At 43.8% G+C, this 24261-nt stretch overlaps 2 protein-coding genes across 3 annotated transcripts in view; one reads left to right on the top strand and one right to left on the bottom strand.

Annotated features, from left to right (window-relative positions):
• dctn1b (dynactin 1b) overlaps positions 1 to 4797 on the top strand; it is a 39048-nt gene extending 34251 nt beyond the window's left edge. For both annotated transcript variants that reach the window (XM_071207227.1, XM_034111159.2), the window contains one exon: positions 1706 to 4797. In XM_071207227.1, the coding sequence (XP_071063328.1) occupies positions 1706 to 1843 (138 nt within the window). In that variant the 3' untranslated portion in view covers positions 1844 to 4797. The remainder of the gene's footprint in view (positions 1 to 1705) is intronic.
• A 50-nt stretch (positions 4798 to 4847) lies between these two features.
• alms1 (ALMS1 centrosome and basal body associated protein) lies at positions 4848 to 23095 on the bottom strand. Its single transcript, XM_034111623.2, has 18 exons — positions 23005 to 23095; positions 21901 to 22060; positions 21514 to 21634; positions 19605 to 21423; positions 18352 to 18511; positions 17013 to 18053; positions 16114 to 16229; positions 14437 to 15451; positions 13115 to 13237; positions 11689 to 11844; positions 10382 to 11310; positions 10141 to 10258; positions 9799 to 9987; positions 8759 to 9003; positions 8428 to 8593; positions 8182 to 8239; positions 6019 to 6118; positions 4848 to 5128 (listed from the first exon to the last, which is right to left on the bottom strand). The coding sequence occupies exons 1-18, from the start codon at positions 23017 to 23019 to the stop codon at positions 5084 to 5086; spliced, it is 6576 nt and encodes a 2191-aa protein (XP_033967514.1). The 5' UTR covers positions 23020 to 23095; the 3' UTR covers positions 4848 to 5083.
• Positions 23096 to 24261: the final 1166 nt, after the last annotated feature.

Genomic DNA, 24261 nt, shown 5'->3' on the forward strand with positions numbered 1-24261 from the left:
ATATAGAAAATATACAACGCTTCTCCACCTGGTATTTCTTTGTTAATAGAGCACCGTTAGAGGTCTTAAAGGTCACCTATTGTGCAAAATCCTCTTCTTCATGTCTTTCATACATCAACATGTGTCCCCTCTTCTTCATGTCTCTTCTTCATCAACGTGTGTCCCCTCTTCTTCATGTCTCTTCTTCATCAACGTGTGTCCCCTCTTCTTCATGTCTCTTCTTCATCAACATGTGTCCCCTCTTCTTCATGTCTCTTCTTCTTCATCAACATGTGTCCCCTCTTCTTCATGTCTCTTCTTCATCAACATGTGTCCCCTCTTCTTCATGTCTCTTCTTCATCAACATGTGTCCCCTCTTCTTCATGTCTCTTCTTCATCAACATGTGTCCCCTCTTCTTCATGTCTCTTCTTCATCAACATGTGTCCCCTCTTCTTCATGTCTCTTCTACATCAACATGTGTCCCCTCTTCTTCATGTCTCTTCTACATCAACATGTGTCCCCTCTTCTTCATGTCTCTTCTTCTTCATCAACGTGTGTCCCCTCTTCTTCATGTCTCTTCTTCATCAACATGTGTCCCCTCTTCTTCATGTCTCTTCTTCATCAACATGTGTCCCCTCTTCTTCATGTCTCTTCTACATCAACACGTGTCCCCTCTTCTTCATGTCTCTTCTACATCAACACGTGTCCCCTCTTCTTCATGTCTCTTCTACATCAACACGTGTCCCCTCTTCTTCATGTCTCTTCTACATCAACATGTGTCCCCTCTTCTTCACGTCTCTTCTACATCAACATGTGTCCCCTCTTCTTCATGTCTCTTCTTCATCAACACGTGTCTCCACTTCTTCATGTCTCTTCTACATCAACACGTGTCCCCTCTTCTTCATGTCTCTTCTTCATCAACGTGTGTCCCCTCTTCTTCATGTCTCTTCTACATAAACGTGTGTCCCCTCTTCTTCATGTCTCTTCTTCATCAACGTGTGTCCCCTCTTCTTCATGTCTCTTCTTCATCAACGTGTGTCCCCTCTTCTTCATGTCTCTTCTTCATCAACATGTGTCTCCTCTTCTTCATGTCTCTTCTACATCAACATGTGTCCCCTTTTCTTCATGTCTCTTCTACATCAACATGTGTCCCCTCTTCTTCATGTGTCCCCTCTTCTTCATGTCTCTTCTACATCAACATGTGTCCCCTCTGTGGAAAGATTCTGAAAGTTTCAGGAAAAAAGATTCTCTCTCTTTTTGTCCTGATCCATTTCTATAAAAACCTGTCTGAAAATGAGCTGATCATATTTTGGCCACTTGATGATGTCATAACGATGTTTTGTCTTGTGTAACCATTAGCCAATCAGCAACCAAGGTAACCCCCCCCCCCCCTTATCACCTGAATCTCCTCCTAGAGCACCATCGTGTTCTTTGTAACCAAATGTCTCTCAGAGGGGCGTGGGGGGGGGCTCCTTATTTTCATCTGAAGTCACAGACAGAGAATCAGCACTTTGGAAACAGGGCTGAAACAGAGGGGATTATGGGTAATGCTGCAATGATCTTTTTTTTGGAGCCAAACACTTCAGAGACATGTTCTGTATCTGAGAGCTGTCATATATTGATGAAAAACAGTATAATAGGAGACCTCTAAAGTACAGAGTCAGGTAGGCTGAAGTTAAAGGATCTCACCTCTCTTCTCCACTCTGAATGTTTCCCTCTCTCCAGGCGAAGGAGGAGCGGCAGGGCGACACGGTGCTGGTGGGCCGGGTCATGGTGCCGTGTTCCCGCGGTCAGGAGCAGGTGCACCGCCTCGTCCTGTCGCAGACTCAGCTGCATCGAGTTCACAGTCTGCTGCGCACCTGAGCTCCACCTGCTGCTGCTGCACCCTGCCTGCTGCACCCCCCCCCCCTCCCCCGCTGAGACCAGGGTCCACTGCAGGGCCAACAGGGGAGAAACCAGGAGGTACTTCAAGAGGAGAGAATCTTTATCTTCTGTGAAAAGCACGCTGATCTGTGACAGTGTGACGGCTAGTCTGAGACCAGCTTGATTATAATTTGAATATAGTCATTCGCCTATTTCTGCTTTTTAAAAGGGACTTGTCTTTTATGACGGTGAGCTGAATGTCATTGGGTTTTTGACAGTTGGTCAAAAAAAAAAATCGGAAGAAGCCGATAAAGATTTTTGGTAAATTACATTTTTCTCAATTTATCAACAAAACGATTAACCGAGAAAATGATCTTGTAAACTACCAGTTTCTGAAAATGTTCAAACTAAATCGGCTTAAAATTCAGAAAACATGTCATATTAGCTTTAAAGAGTGATATTACCACAAATATCGTCTTTGCCAAATAAAAAATGAAAACAGTTTCAGTCGGTTCAGATCCTTCCGTCATTGGTCTCGATCCAATATCAGATCTGACTGAATGTTTCCCGAAGTGACTCTTTTATCAAACTGCTCTCTGACTGCTGCCGGGCAAACTGAAACTGGCTCACGACTACAGATTATTGTACCTGCGCTGCTGCATGCTGCCCAGACTCACGGAGTTTCTTTGTTGCGTCGAATATTTATGAGCCTCCCGTTTGGCCCGGTGTGGATCCTGCACGGTGTCGTTTATATCATTCAGCCAAAACACCGGATGTTGCTCCATGTTTCTGTGTTACAGCTGCACCGTATTATGTTGTAAACTTTTAATCACTTGTGTGCTCCATTTTTATAACTTTACTGTCTAAAGGGAAGAAGGAAATGGTAAATAATAGATATGAAGTCGTTGATATTTTACTTTTATCAAAGACACGTTTTGCACATAACAGGAAAAACAATAAAGGAAAACAAATCCTGCACGTTGAATTGATTTAGATGCAACTTTATTTTACATTAGAATTACAGTTACATGCAACGACAGACATTGTTGTATTTCCCTCTGTGGTTTGATTTAAACCTTGTGGACTGCATATAATTTAAAAAAGATTATTTAAAGGGATTAAATGTTGAAAATCATTGTAATGTTTATCTAAAAGCATTATATGGCTTCAATTATTCAGTATGTATTACACTTGTGGTGTAAATTCCAGCGGGTCGCTTCTTTTACACGCTCTGTGAAAAAAGACACGCTGGTTGTAGAGAGGCGAAGTCCCGCCCATCTACTTCCGCCCCATGGGACCTTATTTCGGAAAAATTATGTATTGAAGTCGATGGAGAGAGAAAGATGATCTAACGATCCCGTTTGAATTGTGCCACGAATTACACATATGATGTTTGTCAATTAAAAAAAATGGGGAATGGGCCAAGGTCCCATGGTGCTCCCCCGGAAGGGACTTCGCCTCTCTATTGGTACATTTACCGAATTACAAAAGAAAAGTCCAGGGTTGCGTTCCGATAATCCAAAAATCAGCTCCTAAATTCGAACCCTATCGTCTATTCCTTGACCTCTGAGTGAAACGTCACGGGGTTAAGGGATAGTGGACAGGAGAATTCAAAAGGACTTAGGAGAAGAGACTGCGGTACTTTAGAGAATCCGAATGCACTTTCACTATCCGACTTCATGAATGTGCGTCTGCTGCTGTGGGGGAACTATGGAAACCAGTTTTCTATACAGCGGACTACAACATGGATGTTTAATAAGAACGAGGGACTACTGTGAACTCATCTAGAGACTCTGCACCGTGCTCTGATGCTGCTGCTTTGCTTTATGAACGTGGACAACAGAGAAACATATTCTTCATGACCAAAGTTGGAATTGAAATAAAAACCCTCTCCCTCCGGTCCACATTAATACCAATGATCCCAATACGTATGATTGTATGAAAATATCTTAAAATCAATACAAATGTATTTATTATAAACGTTAGTCCTTAACATCTATCACTGTGTACATCACCATTCAAACATCTTTTAAAAGTTGAACAAACCCCACACAGCTCAGTGAAGACTGAAATGTTGACTTTATTTGATCATTTCAGTAAAAACTAACGTTCATATTTCTCTTTTTGATTATAATACTGATGAACGTTAAAAACAAAGCACTTTGGCAACTTACCACATACGTTTTAAAATGCTTAATAAGCACCGTAACTCTCATGATATCATTTCTCGGTCATAATCGGTTGTTTCCGTGAACGGCCGACTGTTGAGTGACGGCAAATGCTGCGGCTGCAAGGCATTGTGGGGCAGCATTTTCTCCTCTCCTTTCGTTTAGGGAGGTCCAGTGGTTCCTAAGCTAAAGGAGGTTATAAAGGAAGTTTGAAACCTCCTTTCCTTTCATTTAGAGAATTGGAACGGCACTTATCATGGCTGCCACTGACGTACTTCCGGGTCATTTCACTCCGTTAGGAAGGTTCCTAAGCTAAATGGACTATTAGAACGCAACCCAGAAATGTGTACGGTACCTTTTGTTCTGCTGACTTCCTGTTGCCGCTTCAAGCTTCCGAGCCTCGTGGTAAAGAGCGGTCACCTGCCTTATGATGTTTGATTTATTCAACGCAAAACTACATCACTGCCAAAGAATCAGTTTCATCACATTTGCCATGGCTTATTTTTTTAAACAAAGGCTTTTAGGTTATTAATCCATGCTAATTATTTAAATGATTTGATAGAGTATTCATGTTTACATTGTTTTGTCATGACTTGAAGATGTATGTGACTATTTAACGAATGGGCGTAGTGCATCTACTTAGCTGCAGTGTCAGAGGGAAAATGCAGACTTTTTAATTTATGTATTCATCTTGTTATTTATGTGTGAATCTGCCGCTTGTCTGACCTGTTCCTCGTGTGGCTTCCTGCACAACAGATAACCGATCAATAAAGACATTAAAGCCAACTAACCTTTGTCATCCTTCACTTCAATCAAAACAAGGAATCCTGGGAGTTTTAAATAATCTGGTTTATTTTTGTTGCAACAAACACACTTTAAAATGTGATCCAATTAAGACATATCACTGGTTTGTAAAGTAGGAAAAAGTTAAAATATTTCCTTACTTTTTTGTACATAATCTTTCAAATGTCAGCTATAAAATGTGATCTCAAATAAATATAAAAGTTAGTAGTCACAAAATTGTGAAAAAAGTTCATATCACTGATTTTATCTACAGTAAAAAGGCGTTTGATCACCGCCACGCTGTTCTTCTGCCCAGGACATGGTTAGTGATTCTCTGAAAGACAAACAAAGATATGACTTAATTTAACCCTTAGATGCACGAGTGCCTGGACCCTACACTCTTCCATAAGTGGGTCGAAAAGGTCCCGTATTAGAATAATGTGTTTTTATGCACTTGTATAATATTTTGGTTCACACTAGAAATATTTTAGATTTAATTTTTCACTATTTATAATTGTAGACATTTTTTTTACATTTAGAAAAAAAACGTTTTGAGCATATCGGTGCAAAGATCTCCGCTATTCTGAGACCCTCACGGTATTCCAGTCCCTTTTCAAAACTCATCTCTTCTCCTCTTGTCTACTCATAGCCCCCCCCCCCCCCCATCAATCCATGCCGGTTGATCAAGTTTGATAGTCCTATACCCCCCACCCTAACCTCTTATATTGTAAAGCGATTTTGAGTCCTTGAAAAGCCCTATAAAATTATAATGTATTATTATTATTAATATTATTATACTGACAGGTATCAGATCTTGCTGTGTGAAATAATCTTCCTGAGAGCTGTCCCTTGTGATGTCGTCTGTGTGGTCTACAGTGAATGTATTCCCAACAGCATCTTTGACCCACTTATGGAAGCTTGGGGTAGAAATACAAAAACTACAATTTCTTAAAATGTAAATACAACATTTGAATGGCATGATATCCAAAACATGTTTTTTGAGGAATAGCTGGAATATGAAATTATACACATTTTTAATTACAAAGATACTTCACCAGGTAAAAAAAGACCCACTTGTGCATCCAAGGGTTGACTATTACTAACAAATACAAGGTTTGACCCAAAACAGCTCACAAGATGTATTTCTGCTGGTCAGCACGTCTGGCAGCCACTTGTATATAAAACCATCTGTTAAAGTAAACGTGTCAGCAGTTTGTGTTTCACCTTGTTGAAGAACTGAGCGTTCAGACGGTACGATCGATACTCCACTCGTCTCCTCTCCTCCTCTCTCATCCTCTGCACCTCCGGGAGCGACTCATAAATCCTGAAAAGACACGGTGACAGGACTTTAAGTTATAGAAGCCCAATAAAAAACTAACTGGATTTGTGAACACTTAAGAATCAGAATCCCTTTATTAGTCCCACGGAGGGGAAATGTGCGTAGTTACAGCAGGAAAAAGAGCCACTGACAGCTTAATGTTAAATATGCGACATACATTTTATAAAAAACTAAGTTATGATTAGGATTGCAAAATTCCGGGAATTTTCAAAGATGGAAACTTTCCACGGGAATTAATGGGAATTTTCAAATTTGAAGGTTGGCTCTTCATAAGGAACTTGGGGAAAGTATATTTTAGCATAATCTTGACTAAAACAAACAGATGCCATTCAAGTACACTTGAATATCCATGCCATAGCACACTGCTTACTGCATGGCTATTGAGACCACACAAAGGCTCACACATGTGAGAGTGGAAAAACTGGTTGGCATTCGGCAAACCTAAGACTCTCTGAGCCGGACACAGAGCCATCCTCAACCAGGCCGGACAGTGACACTGAAGAGGAAGACTCGAGGTTTGGATGTTGATGAGGCCCAGGAAGAGCCCGTTGACTGAAAGGGTTTAGCAAAAATGCAGAGGAGTGCTTGAAGGAAGATGTGCATTTTGAATGGGACTTTGTGGGGAGTGGGGTTGGGGGGGATGAGTAACATTTAACTCAACAGTCCTGTTTTCGTTCTTCAATGAAACTAATTGTTCAATAAAACAATTTAAAACATTTTTATTTTATTTTTTCTGTTTAAATGTCGATGCATCGAATATTTCCAAAATTCCCCAGCTTAACTTTCCATGGAAACTTTCCGCCCCTTTGCAACCCTAGTTATGATTAGGGATGGGTACCGGGCCCCGGTATTAAACGGGCCCCGGGGCTGAATTATTAAAGACCGTGGTACCGTTAAGCTCCGACGTTATCGGTCTTTTTATCGGTACTGGAGACATGTACAAAAGATATATCATATGTATTATTGCTACACAAACATTATATTGCAGTCTTAGTTTCGCCAACTCCGTTTCTAATACGCAAACATGCGGTTATTTTTAGTATTTTTGATCTTTCCAATCCAGACGAGAGATCTCTCTCCCCCGCCTGCTTGGGAGGGGAGGGGGGGGGGCAGTTTACACACACACACACACACACACACACACACACACACACACACACACACACACACACACACACCCACACACACACACACACACACACACACACACACACACACACACACACACACACACACACACACACACACACACACACACACACACACACACACACACACACACACACACACACACACACACACACACACACACACACACACACACACACACACACACACACACACACACACACACAGGAGATGGCGGAGAGAACTAAGCGCTCTGAGGTGTGGTTAAATGTTACCCGTCTCCAGGTGGAAAATGCTCGTTACCAAAAGTGCAATCAGAGTTTAGCATGTAAGGGCGGTAACACGAGCAATTTGTCTAAACATTTATCAAAAGTGCTCCACATCCAGACGGAGGAATGCACCGGGTTTGACTGTCTTTCCAGCAGCTCTGTAGCCCCGTCCACGAGTACCGTTTTCACGTCAGGTGTTCTGTATGCTAGCAGCAACACACGGAGTTAACTCAAACATGGGTTAATGATTAGAGGAAACTGAGTTATTTATTTAGTTTCAGCTATTCTGTTTACAGTTCTGTCATCAGATTATTTAATACGATTTGTTAAAACACTTGTTTCTTTTGATGTGAAATATTATGCATTTAATTTAAATAAAAAGCAATGTTAGTTTTTGTTGTGGGGGGGGGGCTGTGCTGGTTGTGTAGTCTGACCGCTGCAGACTATAGAAGAACGTTTAAGCAATCTTAAAGACACGAGTAACATGTTTAAATATTTGTATGTGGTATAAACTGGAAAAATATCTTGATAGTTGTGGCCATTTTCTTCTTGTCCTTAGTATTGATTCTAAAGTATTGGAAAGTATTGATACTATTTGTTGAAAGAATAATGAATCCTACATAATTTCTATTTTATTTCAAAAGATCTTACTGTTTGGATCTCTGAATCATCTCCTTCCTGGGAACGGCTCTCCTGAGCAGAGCGGCGCCTGGACAACAGAAAGATCCATTTTAAAATCACGTGTAGAAACTTAAACAACTGTAACTAAAGAAAGTACTTTTGGAACAATGATGTTATATTAAATATGCTCTGGATAGATACACATATTTAGATTTCAAACTCAAAACGAGCAATACTGGAGTTAAGTACACTAAGAATAGATTATTTGTGGAGTACCTTTGGGCCTCAGCAGCCTCCCTCTGCCTCCGGTCCAGCTGAAGACATCGTCTCTCTCTCTGATGAAGACTTCCTGTCGCTTCCTGTCCTCCGCCTGCAGAGCCAGACACTTCACCCTCCGCCTGGACTGAGAGATGAAGTCCGGACGCCGCATCTCCAGAGCTTCCTGTAAGACGAACATTAATGCTTTAAATCACAAAAGGGGCCGACTCCTCTCTTTGGCGCTGCACCATTTCTCCCTTGAGGTTCTAACGCAATTATATTTGTTCCTCAAGTTTATAATGTCTTTGGCTAAAAGCTCTTGAAAAGTCTAAAGTCTTGTTATACCAACCTGGAGAGAGATGCGTGCCAGACCAGAGGATATTGTTTTGGTTCTACGCTCTAAGTCGTGTTCAGCATGATGTCTGTTTCCCTCCTCGTGGATTTGTCTCTGTCGCAGCGGTTCTCTCCATGGATGCATTTTGCTGTGCGGTTCAAACCAGGCGCTGCTCTGCCTGCTCGTCTCCTCCTCCTCTGGTCGGTTCTCCTTCCTCCCCTCTGACCTCAGGTCCTCAGCAGCGATGAACCACGAGACACCTGCAGAGGGCACAGGTGATTCAAACCATCCAAATCAATACAAGGATTCCATTGTATTCAGGCATAGAACTATTTATTACACAGCTTTGTCGAGTATTCAATACTGCTCTCAGTTTATATGTTGCTATAGGCGCGTTCAAACCGCAGTACTTTTCCCATTTTAGTTCTGATATAGTTCCGAAATGAGCCGGAACTCAAATTAGTTATGCTAGAGAGCAGGTACTTTCGTGGGGGAAAAAGGTTCCTATGTCTGATTGGCTGGGCGGATTGCAAACCACGCCCCGTAAAACTCCCAATAAGTTTTGTGAAGCTGCCATTTTATTATCCTAGCATTAGCATTAGCATTAGCCCAGCGCAGAAACGCAGAGAGACTAACTTATGGCAACACAAAATAAAACATGGGAGCGGTGGAGATGAGGAGGTGTCGGCGTTCTGGCGATTTACTCGGAGGGCTTCAGTAGAAGCTGCTGGGACTCCCAGCAGCTTCTACTGAAGCCAGTCCCCAACTCCGGGGACTTCCGGCCGGGGACTTTGGGTGGCAGTATACGCCGTGAAGTGGTTTGCGGCCTGCCAGTAAACCCAAAGCAGAAGAAGAAGAAGTGACGTCAGCGGCTTCATTTGCCTAACCCACCCCCAGGGACTTTTTCTGATGTGAACGCGATCTGTACTTAGTTCATGAGAACTAAAGAGTTCTCATGAACCTTCGTGGGAAAAGTACTGCGGTGTGAAAGCGCCTATTAAAGACCATGTCGCTGCACATTTCTTCACTAAACACACGTAAACAGACATTCCTACCTTCGGGGTAGCTCTTCGGCGGGCTTCTCTTGCTCTTCCTCTGTTTTTGTGATCCCTGACTCCTCCCACCTCCTCCTCCTCTATCTAAGCTGGATGAGGAAGATGTTCGGGCTTCACCAGGGGAAGGGAAAGTGGTTCCAACATCTCTGGTGTGTCGTGGAGTCCCATTGCTGACTATCTCTAGGTCACCTGAGGAAAGAGAGTTAGGGCTGTCCTGAGTGGTTTGAAGACACACTGTTGGGAAAATACTGAATGATAAATACATGTATCCTGATATTGAAGCTCAAGCCGGTGACCGGTGATATACAAAACAAGTGTAGAAAAGCCTCTTGCTGCACTGACCTGTCTGGATGCCTCTGCTCACGACTCTAACAGCCTTCTTGGCTGCCAGGGTCCTGGAGGGGCCGCGGGGGGAGGGCAGGGTGTACGTGCTGGTGGAAGACGCAGAATCAGGAGCAACCTGAAGACCAATGCAGTTACAAATGAGATCCAATCGAATGGTGACAACCAAACAAAGCTCTCGATGTATAAACATGTATTCTTATACATCTGTCATTAAATGAGCCCTACTATATGCCCTTACTGTGGACTCGTCGGTGCCGGTGGTCTCTGACAGCGTGGTGATGTGAGGCGGCTCTCTGCCCCCCCCTCTCCTCGGCTCCCTCCCTTCTTTCTGCTTGTCGATGGCGCTGTACAGTCTCCTGAGGCCGGAGCTCGTCTTCAGGCTTTGGACTCGGTGTGCCCCGAAGGCCCGGACCAGCCGCGCCGTGTCCACAGTGGACATGGAGCCTGAGCCGGACATGGAGGACAGCGCCTCTGACTCGTCTCTGTCGGCAGGACACAGGTGGGGACTCTGGGAGGAGCTGCAGGTGAAGGAGTCCTCCTCTGCAGGAACAGAAGTGTCCTCCACCTGCAGACTCTGTGTCCAGGCCTGACGGAGGACTGGAGGTTCACCTTCAACCTTTCTGCCTCCTCTGAGCTCACTACCTACTCCGACGTCCTTTGTTCTTTCTTTCCCTGAAGCATCTTCTCTGCTTCTTCCTTGCTCTCCGTCCTGCAGTCCTGACATGTTGTTCCCCCTCGTGCTGTGGATGAGACGGGACAGGCGTTCGAGGCGCTGCAGCAGCGAAGCCTCTCTCTCGCTGATCGGTCGGGACTCCTCCGGGCTCCAGCGGTCACAGAAACTCTCCCACAGCTGGTCCAGAGTGCTGCTGCTCTGCGGGGCAGCGGGGGGGCGGAGGTGAGAGTCCCTCCTCTCCGGGGCGCCCTCCCCTCCTCTCTGAGGGACAGAGCTGGTGGTGAGGTGATGGAGCGCCGTGTCGGAGTCCACGTCCACAACATCAGGCTGAAATCTCACACGGTTCTGCTCCGGCTGAGCGCAACTGGGGAACTGCAGGGGGCTCGTCCCCTGGTCTCTCAGCCTGGGGGGGGCAGCTGCTGCTGCTGTTGCCTGGGGAGACGGCTTCGGAGTTTGAGTCTCCCTTGTTTGTGAAGGTCCATTAGCTGATACACCTGAGAAGAGAGAGAGATGACGCATTAGGGAAATACACTACAAACAATACATGTATGTATCCTCAGTGTACAAACAAACAGTCAAAACAAAGCTGTAAAAAAAGCAAATTTGATAAATTGTTATAATAAATGTTAGTTTTATCTTTAGGTTTGTAAAAAGTAAAAGGAGCTATAATGTTTTCTGGATGCATCCTAATATATAGCAAATTCTTGCTCACTACATTTCTCAACACTTTTCAAAAAGGTTTTTTGTCTGCATTGCCAAACACAGTTAGTACATAAACACTTTGTTGATTTGTAGTTAGTTAGTAGATGATGGACAGACGGCAAGCGGTTACACAATACAACTCAATGTGTGCATGTTTGTGCTCAGCTCACCTCGGTGTCTGAGCTCCTGCATCTTGACGCCTCCTGGCTTCGGCCTCCGGCTGTAGATCCCCTCTGAGTGTCTGATGGGAACTCCTCGCTCCACTCCAGCGTCTCTGCGTCCGAGGACGTCACTGCTGAAGCGGGGGGGCACAGCGTCGTCTGAGCCTGGTCAGAATTTAAAAATGTTTTGTTAAAGGTGAAAGTGAAAGGCACTGATTCATCACATAGACATCGCTGCATGAGAAATGACCAACATCCTTGTTTCCAGCCAGTATTGAACAGAAGTGGTGGATAAGGCGTGTTCAGCGCCCTCTCCCTCGGTCTCTCTGCTGGCGCCCCGCTCGGCCTTTGTCTCACTCAGCCCCTGAACATGAATAATCAATGCTCTGCCTGGTGTAGGTTACAATGGAGCAGCTGCTCCCCATACAGGCACCATGTGAGCACCTCCTTCAGTGCAAAATGTAAACCCTCTGAATTTAATACATTCCTTCATTATTTGAAGTCAGTATTATGTTGAAGTCAGTTGTGAGATGCAAAAGCTGTCTTCAGTCCTCTTTGGTAAATGTATTTATTAGGGATGCTCCGATCGATCGGCTGATATTCACTCTCTGCCGATCGATCGGTGCTCTCTATAAATGCCGATCGGGAGAGCCGATCACATGACGGCAAAACAAGCTCGCCAAAATGGCTTCACCGGTCTGGCAGTATTTTAAGGTGTCCGAAAAAGACAGTAAAATAGCGGCAACGTGTCTGAGCAGAAATCCTGCAGCTCCGCCCGCTGTGACGGACCGGTGAGCGGAGCGAAACACACAAGAGTTAGACCTAACACACTTAGCTATTGTATCTACCTCTGAACAAGCTAAACTAGTTATACATATGTTTATTCTTCTCTGTCGGGTCACTCATTACTGGATCAGTGAGCTGCATGAGATACTGACGGGCTGTCAGGAGAGAGAGAGCGGGAGAGAGGTTCCCCCGTGTTATTCTCCAAAGTGAATGTAAACTTGAATAATGTACTTCATTTGAATGTAATAATTAAGTTGGTTGTTGTTTGTGGAAGCGCCAGTGAATGAGCATTAACTGAGTTTAAAACATCACTTTAAATGGAAGATCCCCATAGGCCCCGCCCACTCGATCGGATCGGTATCGGCCGATAGCATCCCTAGTATTTCTCATGTGCTTGTGGTCCACTGGTTTGTGCTATTGTATTATCCATTAGATCTCTTTTAGTATTTTACAACATTCCTAATGCATTTGCTTTGGTAACCCTAAAGTGCCTAATCCAGGGTTCACTTTAGAAAGAGGAATGGTCCACAAATTACCAACAATTAAATTGGTGGACATAGAAAGTGATTTAGAATCTTTGAAGTGAATGGTTTCCATGCACTGAACATGGTGTTTAAATGTGAACTAAGCTGCTAAATGATGAGCGTACCTGTGTGGGAGCTCTCCATGGTGGTTTCAGAGGGTTCGATGGAGGAGACGTCAGCTTCGGTCTGCGGGATGTAGAACAGCTCCTCACTGCCACGAGGTTTGTACGGCAACAGCACAGGCACGGCTGTAAAGGGAGAAGGAAAATACAATCATCGTTACCGGCTACAGATCATTCAGAATAAATCCATAAATATACAATTATTTCTCAAGTCGGTCAATATGTTTTCATCCATCTTCTAGTTTAGAACTTTTTCCTCATTTATCGTTGGATAAACAGCAGAGTGAAGAGTGAGGTATTGTTCTGTAAAGCTATTGAATTACTTGGCTAAAGAGCAATAAATAACATAAAGTCAGTCTTTATCAAATGGTAGGGCGGCAAGGCTTTGTGTATTTGTGTGAAATACGAAAAACACATGCAGAATAAATGGTATTTAGGTTCATGCACTTAATGCGGTCCCAAATTTCACAAGCGCAAAAGAAGAACAGGAAGAAATTACAATTAGCATAAACATGAGTGTAACACATACGTCACTTCCGGGAAAAAAATACGGCTCCGCCCACTTTTGGGGGAAAACAAAGCTGTCACTTGAAAGGCGGTCATTACAAATTCTGAAGTTTTTGCCAATCCGATCAAAAATGGAAGCAAACCGTGGATTTGTGGATCTTCAAAGAGCCTGGTCACGATGGCCAGTCAGGCAAACATTACATTAAATCATTTGAAATCGACGATCGGGCTCGATATATGGTTAAACATAGCAGTTGGCGATTGATGTCCATAGATGAAAGTAACATATAAGTCACTTTACGGCCCGCCCACCTTTGGGGGAAACCAACGCTGTCATTTGAACGGCGATCGAGCCTGAAGCCACAGAGCTCTTCTTTTACTGTCCTTTGTTCTTAGAGGAAGTCGAGAAACACTGAACTCTGGATTTGTTCTAATGTTTGAGGAGCAATAAACGACACAGCAGCTTTTTGGCTGATAAAACTATTATTTTCCGCCTCGCTCATGAGAGTAACAGCTGGCGAAATTAAGGCCTCGCCTACTGATTTTAATTTAACCATATATCGAGACCGATCGTCGATTTCAAATGATTTAATGTAATATTTGCCTGACTGGCCTTCGTGACCGGGCTCTTTGAAGATCCACACATCCACGGTTTTCTTACATTTCTGATCGGATTGGCAAAAACTTCAGAATTTGTATTGACCGCCGTTCAAATGACAGCGTTGTTTTCCCCCAAAAGTGGGCGGGGCCGTAATTTTCGCCCGGAAGTGAAGTAGGTGTTACTCTCATCTAATACATATATGTTACAACAAGCCTACCTGGCGATACAGTGGGCAAAGCTCTCTGCGACACAACGCTTCTTGGTGCGAAGGATTGTGTGGATGTGGAGGCCTTCCCTCCCTGAGGCACAGAGGTTGTAAACAGGGTGGAGGTGTCGGCTCTCTCTGGCCCTCGCTGTGTGTCGTACCACTCTGGAGGACTGCACAGACCCACATCGGGACTGCTGGCAGCAGATGAGGAGGGTCTGAGGGGAACAAACTCTTTCTGAGGCAGCTTCACAACAGCGTCAGTGTGACTGGAGCGGACATCTTTGGCTTTGGGGGACAGAGTGAGATGGACATGTGAGACGTGACCGGTCCTGTCTCGAGACTCAGACGTGGATGAACCTGGGGCATGTTCATGTTCCTGATCAACATCAGGAGCAGGGCTGATCTGGACGGATAGTTCTTCATCCTGCCTGACACCCTGTGTGTTCCCCTCTTTGGCATCCTCTTGACTTATACCCCGTGAGGGTGGGGGAGGTTCTTCAAACTGGCCTCCTACAGCGTCTTCCCTCTTCCGATTCGCTGGCACTGACCGAGATGTTAGGTTATTGCTCGTATCAAACACCAATGCTGTCGACTTATCTTCCTTATCCATCGGAGGGAGCTGAATGTTAGCTTTGGGAAATGGGACTGCTCCTGTGGAGAGCTCAGCCAGGTGGAGCAGCCCTGGTGCTGGACTGAGAGGAGGTGCAGGCGACGTGGAGGGAGAGAGAGAGGTGGAGCGTCTACGTGTGGCGATGGTGATGGAGGTGAGGGCTTGAGGGCTTTTCCTAGGTAGAGTTACTCCTTCTTTGGCAGCGATCGCATTTATCTGAGCTTCTAGATCTGGGCGGAGGAGGCTTTGAAGCGGCAAGCTGGAGTAAGAGAGGTCTGTGTGGAGGCCCGGCAGCAGCTGTTTGTTAGCAACACCTGGTGGAGGGAGTGTGGCTGCTTTCTGAAGTGGATCCGGCTCCCTGAACACTTGAATACTGGACGCTGCACTGCTCTCTGTGTCTGTGCTGCCCTGACTCTGGAAGGAGAAGAAGAACAGTCTGTCAAACTGTGAGATGAAGCAGGATCCTAGACTGTATCCTGAGAAGTAACTCTAGGGGCGGACAACAAATAGATACTCAATGTATTACGGCTTGTTCTATGTGAGATATTGCAAAAGATTACATTGTGAACATCCAGTCAAAATTGTCCCTTATATTTGTTCTTTCTGCTTTGGTCTCATCAAGACATTCTGAGGCTGAAATGAAGACCCTGGTAATGATCACACAAAGGGGTTCAATCAAACCGTTATGATGTTTTTGAGAATATATGAAAAATAGATATAAAGACATAGAAAACATATTATTCATAAGCCTAGCCTTGATGATTTGAATCCACCACAAACATCCAAAGATAAACATTTTCACAGCAAAGTCTTAACTGGCGACGAAAGAAAAATGCAGGTATCCAAAGCATGCATGTTGTGAAACGCCATGCCTGCAACACACCAATTACCTGAAGCACGTGACCTGAACTGTACGGCGATGGTAGGCAGACATCAACATCACAACAAAAAGGTTTCACAGTTGACATTTTTTAACAGGAAATATGTGATGAACTAAACCTTTGTCATTGTAAATAGTCAGTGTTAAAGTAAAAAATAGTTCCGACTGGCTAAAGGGATCATCGGCATTGGTTTACCTTCGTGGGGTTTTTTAACAGCAGATCTCTCTTGATCTCCTCAATCCGCCTCCTATCTTCTTTATCCAACACGAGAGGCTCACACTGCTGCCCTGAGATCTTCAGCTTTATCCACTCTGCAACATGGAAACATGTATTTATTGATTTCATTCTATTACTATAATCATATTACACTTTATTAATAGAGCAATTAAAAAACAAGTTTCACAGGGCTTTAGATGGAAGAAATGAGGCAGACAACTTTAATGATGATGATTTAAAACAGTGAACACAAAAAGGGAGAAAAATACACAAGTAAAAAAAGTAATAATATATAATAATATAAATATATGATCAAATATGAAGTTAGGATTGTGTCTTCGTGAATTTTTTTTTTTAAAGAAATGACATAACGAATATAATTGATAATCAAAGCTCCAAAATACACTCAAAAAAATAAGTATTTTATGCGTCTGCAGAAGATTGGTTACCGTACTTTTCGGACTATAAGCCGCGACTTCTTCCCCCATTTTTGTTGTACAGCTAACGGCCACTAGGGAACCTCCTAAATCTATGGATTTTACAGGTACAATTAACCACCTTTAACGCTATGGGCTCTATGACCGGTCCGCGCCCGCCACCTTTAAGCGGCGGGCTCCAGCAGGAAAAGCTGGAGGCCGGAAAAGAGTGAGACAGGTAGCGCGCCAAAGTAAAAGTGGAACCGAGAGACAGAACGAGAACAAGACAGACGGACAATTTAGCTGTTGCGGCTTATATGCAGGTGCGCTTTATAGTCCGAAAAGTACGGTATATTTACGTAAGATTGTATTATTGCGAAAAGTTTATTTGGATATATATTTAGATTTTTCCACTATGAAAGGTTTTCCCTCTGGAGATGAACAACGCATGAATCCTCTTACCCAAAGCTTTGCTCTCCTCATTGTCAGTGAGGCTGGCTGTACTGGACACCATGGTGGCCGGAGACTCATTCTGCAGTAACTGCGCCACTCTGACCGCCAGCAAGCTCTCACTGCTGCCGTCGCTCATCACTCCCTGATCGCTGTTCTCCAGAGCAGGCGGGGGGGAGCTGCTCTGTATAGGACCTTCCAGAGAAGCCTGCATTTCCTCCTCTGTGTCTGTAGTAGTAGAGGTGAGCTGTAGACTCAGAGCTGGTGAAGGTGGTTGTGGTGGGACGGTGTTGTCGACGGGGGCAGCGCTGCAGCCCTCCGGCTCTGCACGTCGGGCTGATTGGGAGAGGACGAGGGATCCTGCACCTCTACCAACATCCTGTGGCCTCCTGTACGCACCTGTGGAAGTAAGAGCTTGTGTGGACGGATAATTGGGCTGCCCCGATGAAGTCTCTCGACCAATAGAGTTTTCTCTCAGTCTCTCTGAGGTCAGCATGGAGTCGGATGCAGACCTGGCCCACAGCGGGGAGAATCGAGCTCTGGGATCCTCAGTAACTGAGGAGGAAGAGTCCTGGAGGGGGCTGGGTGTCTTCCTCAGTGAGAGAAAGATGTTATCATCAGAGAGCAAACGGGGCACTGCAGTGGGGGCAGAGGATTCTACAGAAGACCCAGAAGACACCATGTTCCCCGCCTGAGAGAGGAGTTTACGGATTTCCATCAAGGCTTTAGAGCTAACCATGGAATCTTCGGCGCTTTGCTCCAAACTTCGGCTCGTTTGCAAGGGAGACACCAAGTCTGAATCCGTACTCTTGGTAGCTAAGGAGAGGTCAGAGTCGTACCTGTCTCCGAGTGTTATGGTGTTCTGGCTGCTGGTTAAGCTGCTGTCCATGTGCTGTTGCGGGCTGGAAGGGTAGGAGTCTTCATCCGGCAGGGAGGAGGGAGCCAGTCTGCGTTCACTCTCACCGAGACTGCCCAGGCTCAACGGGATGGATATACTGGAGTCCACTGACAGAATGCTGCACCTGGAAAACTCTCCTTTATGGGGACTGCCACCTGAAAATACAAAAACCGGCAACATGAGGACAAAATACCAACCTTTTTCTAGACAACATGGTCTTGAAGACTATGTTTGAAATAAAAATAATACCCGTTACATCTATGTTTTAATAGTTTTCTTCTTGGTAGAGCACTATAGAAAAAACGTTCCTTAAACTAACAACCAGCCCAATGCTAAAGTGGACTCGAAGGTTAAACATGATGTATTCTGATTTAAATAGGTATTGGTAAGATTTTAAGGGCACAATGTAAATGATTCTCTTGTGTTGTTAATGTTAGTATGTTTTTTAGGTACCTTCAGAGGGTAAGGGGCTCTTGGTTGGTGTTCCAATAGATCCTTTAATCGTACAGAGATCAGTGGGAGAGAACTCCGGCTCTCTGATTGGCCCTCTTGGTGCAAATGGAGTTAAAATAGTTGAGGGAGACTGGTCAATACCCAGGTTACGGAGATACAACTGAAGGAAAAAACAAATACAGAAGACATCAGGATAAGGAATACAAATATACATGTTTGTGTTTGTGGTACATGGCCTAAATCAGTGGTTCTCAACTGGTCCGGCCTCGGGACCCACTTTTTTCTTTGTCAATAAATCGCGTCCCGGAATTTTGAACCACTCAAATGTATTCAACAAAAAATCGTGCTGTAATATATATATACGCTTTTCAGCATACGACATTAATGAAAGTGAAGTACAGTGCATATATCCCTTCTATCCCTTCACAGAACTAAAGTATGCTTTTAAAAAAGGTTTATTGAGATGATGGAATCAAAGCTGAACTGTATAACATAAAAAGGCACACATGCTGAAAACCCAACCCCAGAAGGGGGATCTTGGGGGATTCTCCCCCAGGAGATTTTTAGAAAAATAAATTTTAATAATATTTAATACCATTGTTTGTTTTTCACTTTGACAGCTGAACTTGCTGCTCCCCACAGAGAGAAGAGTAAAGAGGAGATAGTCTGTGTGAATTACTTTAAATTGTGGGTAAGGGTAGATAGCTCCCATTGTTCTGTGATCTGTCAATCATCAGACCGGGGGTCATATTTCATGATGTGTTCATTTTTATCTGAAGTTGTACCCATGGATGTATAAAGAAGAGTTCTACCGCTAAGTTATTCTCCGTGGGGACTTCCGGCAACAATCTTGATTCTGATTGGCCAGAAGACTCGAAAAAACATCAGCAAAGACGTTTTATTGAGAAGATGATCACTACGTGACAGAAGTTTTGAAAACCGTTTGTGGTCTCCGGTACTTCCAGTCCAACGCCGACTGCATGCACAGCGTTAGAAAATCGGGCCTTCAAAATAAAAGTTTGACTTTTTTGAAGAAAAAGAAAAGAAAAATAAACATCTGCGACCCACTTGAAACGGGTCCGCGACCCACCAGTTGAGAACCACTGGCCTAAATACAACTGTATTCACAATAAATCAACTGCAAAATCTTCTAAAATATATATTTTTAAATGCATACATTTAGTGAAATTTGATAAAAAAAAAATGTTGGGCTATGTTTCTTGATATAGGATTGTTTTTAGTTTTATAATCACCGGAATTCGTTGTTCGATGTCTATCTCTCGTTGCCTTGCCATCGGTGGTGGTGTAGACATTTTCGAAGTCCAGTACGGAGCGTAGTTATCAACCTCCAGACTGACAACAGAAGATGCTCCGATGGACGTTGCTAATTTAACTCCACTGGTGTAACTTTCTTGGGAACTTGAGAGTGTCAAATCGTGATCAAGAGACACGTCGCTGAACTGACCGAGGCTGATGCGAGGCGGGGGCTGAACTGCAGGTCTTTTACTCTGCTGATCTTTCTGCACCGACATGACAATGGTGCTTAGAGAGGAGTGGGACTGAGACCTGCCAAAGGGTGATGCAGAAGTTCTTGTTGCAGAGTTATCTTGGTCTCTGGGAGCCCTGCCCACGGCCTCCCCTCTCCTTGGAGAAGTGGAGCCAGAGGGAGCCTTGGAGGAGCTCTGTGTGACCTCCTGATGGGCAGCAATTGGCTGTAACCTCCCCGCCTGCTGACTCAGGATGAGATTCAAGGGTTCAGATACTGCTTCGTAAGCGTTCTGTTTAGGAGAGACGCTGGAAAATCCTTGCAGTGCCAAGCTATCAAACAGTGCTGCATTGCCTGAACTCTGATTTGCCCTCCAGGCGTCTACTTTCTGCATGTAGTTGAGACTTGGGAGAGACTGGACTTCAGCAGAGGTGGTTTCCCCTCTGCTCTGATTTGTTGTTTTAGGGGGATCAGTTGCAGGAACAGCTGGCTGCGGAGAGATCCCTGTGTTTGACTGGGAAGAGTTCTCTATGTTAGATTCTATGGCAGAGAGTTGCCCTAATTTAGCCTTGACACTGGATTTGGATGGGGCTTTAAACACCCCTGGAGTGGATTGAGATTGTGGAATGAAACCCAGGTAGGACCCATCAATCCCTGTGTGGTTCCCAGAGAGCCAGAGGTCTTGTTCTCTGTGGCCGCGCTCAAAGCCGGCTGAAAACGCTCCTGTCCACTGCAGGCCACCAACATGAGTTCTGATGGCACTTGGCTTGACTTCAGAAGCCCCTGTGGGAAATGGTGTGAGAGATATGACGGGTGGTGTAGAACTTTTACGCTGTTGGTTTTTAAATTCATGTTCTCGACTGCTGCGCCTCTCTACCTCAGACAGCAACTCTCTGTGTAACTCTTCACTGCTGTCATCGGGTTTAGTGCTGCGGAGCCCCATGGTTATGTTGCTTTCCTCCGATGACAATGTCTGTGATTGGTCAGGGAATAAGCCTCTGTCAGGTTGTTTGGACTGCTGCTGGGGAAGAGAAGCTTCACCTGGAGGACCTTCTCTTTTACCCATGCTTTGCTCAAAGCCTGGTTTGCAAACTTGAATGCTTTTAGAATCTTCTGCAAAAGATAAAGCCACCTTCACAGAGGTCTCAGAGGAAGAGGAAAGAGCACTACTACTGCTTTGCATGCCAATATCTTTCTCAAGGAGCTCTAGAAGATGCTGGGCAGGAACATCTTTACTCAGAAAGGATATGTCATATTGAGCAGCCTCTCCTACTGGCGTGTCTGGAGGGTCAGTTTGAGTCCCTGAGTCTTCCTCTCTTCTATCTGAATCATCACTGGATGGTACTCCCCTTCTGTAAGTGGTTGCAATCGCTGGTGGGTGCACTTTTTCCTCTCGTCTGCCTTCGTCTCCTGGAGATAAGCTGTGTTGGGACAGAGAGCAGCAGCTGCTCACTCCCTCTCCAGACAGGTTGGTAGCCTGGTCTAAAGGGTACTGGGACAGGGAGCCGCGCTCGGAGGCTTGAGAGGTGTGATCCTGGAGAGGAACGTGAAACCTCTCTGATGCCACAGAGATGTCGGGCAACGCCCTTTAAAAAGTAAACAAATACAATTAGATAACTGAACATTCAAATACAATGTTGTAGAGTATTATGTCCACAAAACCTATTGTTGTTTACCTTAAAGGGGCAAATTCACTGTCACTTTGTTGGAATAAAGAATATTCAGTGAAGTTTTGTTCCACTCCAGAGTGTGCAGGCAACAGGGAGAGGGATGGAGACAGGTTGCTGTCCTGAAATTCTGATGATACAGAAAATGCTGAATGTTATTCACAGGCATCATAAACACATTTACTTTACTTGACAGCTTTCCTATTACCATGAGATCCACATGTGTTGAATTCTCATTATTATTTAAGTAGTGCCGAACATTTGTTGGTAGATGCCTCAATTTGTTTTAGACAGTTGGGGGAAAAAGACAGAGTTCCAGAAACACAGACTGTTCTACATCACCTTATCCCATTCAACATTTAATATGACAGAAAATATGTATTTACCGAGACATACCTGGCTCAAACGAGCGCTGCCATCGCTGTTGAAGCTCCCAGCTATCCGTGTCCAGCCTGGGCTGCCTCTGCCTCTGAGCTCCCGGCTGGTTTATGGATGTTTGTCCAACAGACTGAATTGTATCTTCATCTGCTGGCAACCGAGCAGAAGCCGTCACCTTCTGTAAAACCAAGTCACAACAAAGTAATAACTGAAACTGGCCTCTTGTGCCATTTAACAAAGCTGAGTAACCCTGTGTGTAAATTGAAAAGATTCTCAGGAGAAAATTACATCAATTTAATTTAATACAGCAGCCTTTAAACTCAGGAAAAAGACAACCCACCATTCTCTGATTTAAAGGTATATTATTTGACTTAATATAAAATATTTGGATTTCTTAAATACGCTTTCGTTCGTAAATACTTCAAGTGTTTTTCAATTATTTGACACGGCTCCGATAACAACAGCAATTCCCATAATCTATCTGAGAATTTGTGAACAGTTATACTGCCTGTTTGGCTGCAGATCATCTGGCCTCTTTAAACTGTCAGATTTGTCAGTAAAGAGACCTATTATTACCAGATGTCTGAAATGGCTATCAAATGCTGCTAAAGGGAAGTCAATTCGGTAAAACCCACCTTTGTAGCAATTGTAACAGATGCCAATGTGTTACCTTTTCAATTATATTTACCTAGATTCTCTCAAATATCATATACCAGATAGTTAAGAAGCTCCGAATAAAGTTAGCTAAGCGCAACAGGTTGCTGTTAGCTTAAGGAGAGACACATGACTACTGTATCTATAATCTGCAAACCTTTTCTTAACAATAGCCCTTTGCAAATGAGCCTACATGCTACAACTATTGGCTACTAAGAATGCAAACACAATATTTTGTCTGACAAGGTCGATTAAACTGAGTAACGTTGTCTGAGAGGTCTGTTAGCGGGCTGATACATTAGCTAACAACGTAGCCAAGCGGTTAGCAGTTAGCAAGCTATTACCAACGGCCAGCGTCGGGTAAACGCTAGCCAGATTCAACCAGGTTAAAGCGAACCAAACCGCGATACAATATGCTGCACAATAACACATTCAGAGGAGAAAAGGGGTAAAACTGAGACAAATTACATCTCGAGGCTCCATGTTGTTGTTGTTATTGTTGTTGTTGACAGTCCTCCAGTGAGCGCACTCCCTCCTGTTTGTATCCAAGGAGCCAGCGTTGCTAGGACATGTGGAGGACAACTCGAAAACCCGGAAACTCGCGCGGGAAGAGGACAGAGGGCGCGAGAATTGATTTGAATTCAAGAACGGCATTAAAGAAGAAGAAAAAAACGTAACTTATTCAGAATGGAAATTGGTTGAAAGGCAAATATAATATAAAATGCCACTGGATATTTGTTGGTGCTTTTGTTTAGTTTCTCTCTATATCATCGTTTCTAAAAGAAAAAGTTATTTGTTCAAGTATCACCTAAAATGACTTTTTTATGGCAAAAAAAAACGCATTAACCCAGGCCTCCATAACAGGTTAATCCACCCATTAAGAGTAGACAAGCAAAGCTTTATTTGTGAGTCATTAATTAACTCTAGCGATGTAACACTCCCCAAATAGTTTAGAATAAATACAATTACCATAAACACATGTTATTATCCAATTAGATTTAAATTAAATACAGTTGATAGAAATATAAAACTATATTTTTGTATTTGTATTGCAGCAACACTGTATGTGCCCTGCAAGATATCACTAGATACAAAATACGATCACATTCACTGATATGATGGAGTCAGTTCATTGAATGCAAAACAGCTTATAGATAGATCTGCAGCTAGTCTAGATAGGCTGGTCTAATACTACCTTTAAAAAGATAGGAATAGGTTTGTAGGCTAATTATATCGCAGATGTAAATTCTTCCCTGGCTTGATTGATTTGTTTCTTCGTCTCTGATTTGTTTCTTCATCTCCGACTGTAGTTGATATTTTTCAAGATTCAAAGTCCATTGTAATGTATTGCCAATACAAAGTTGCAGGCTCATCCAACAATGCTTACACTAAAACACATTAATATTACATTATTATAATATAATAATAATAATAATAATAGTAAGAAGAAAGAGAACTTGATTCAAATCTAAGGTTTATGAATTATTGTATAGTATGTACCAGTCTGTTTTACTTTTTACAGGTCCTTTGATGCTTTGCTCTCAGGCAGATTCGCAGGCAGCACGTTGCATTCAAAGGACGCCTACTTTGCCATGATTGACAGGTCAATCATCCAATCACAGCCCTGAACCACAACATACTGAAATCATCACCATTTGATTGGTGTAGGCTGTTGGAGGCTGGTTGCAGCCTCTAAGGTTAAAGGCAGGGGGAAAAGTGCCCGTA

The sequence above is a fragment of the Pseudochaenichthys georgianus genome, chromosome 22 (assembly GCF_902827115.2).
Source record: "Pseudochaenichthys georgianus chromosome 22, fPseGeo1.2, whole genome shotgun sequence".
In the NCBI taxonomy this organism is placed as follows: Eukaryota; Metazoa; Chordata; class Actinopteri; order Perciformes; family Channichthyidae; genus Pseudochaenichthys; species Pseudochaenichthys georgianus.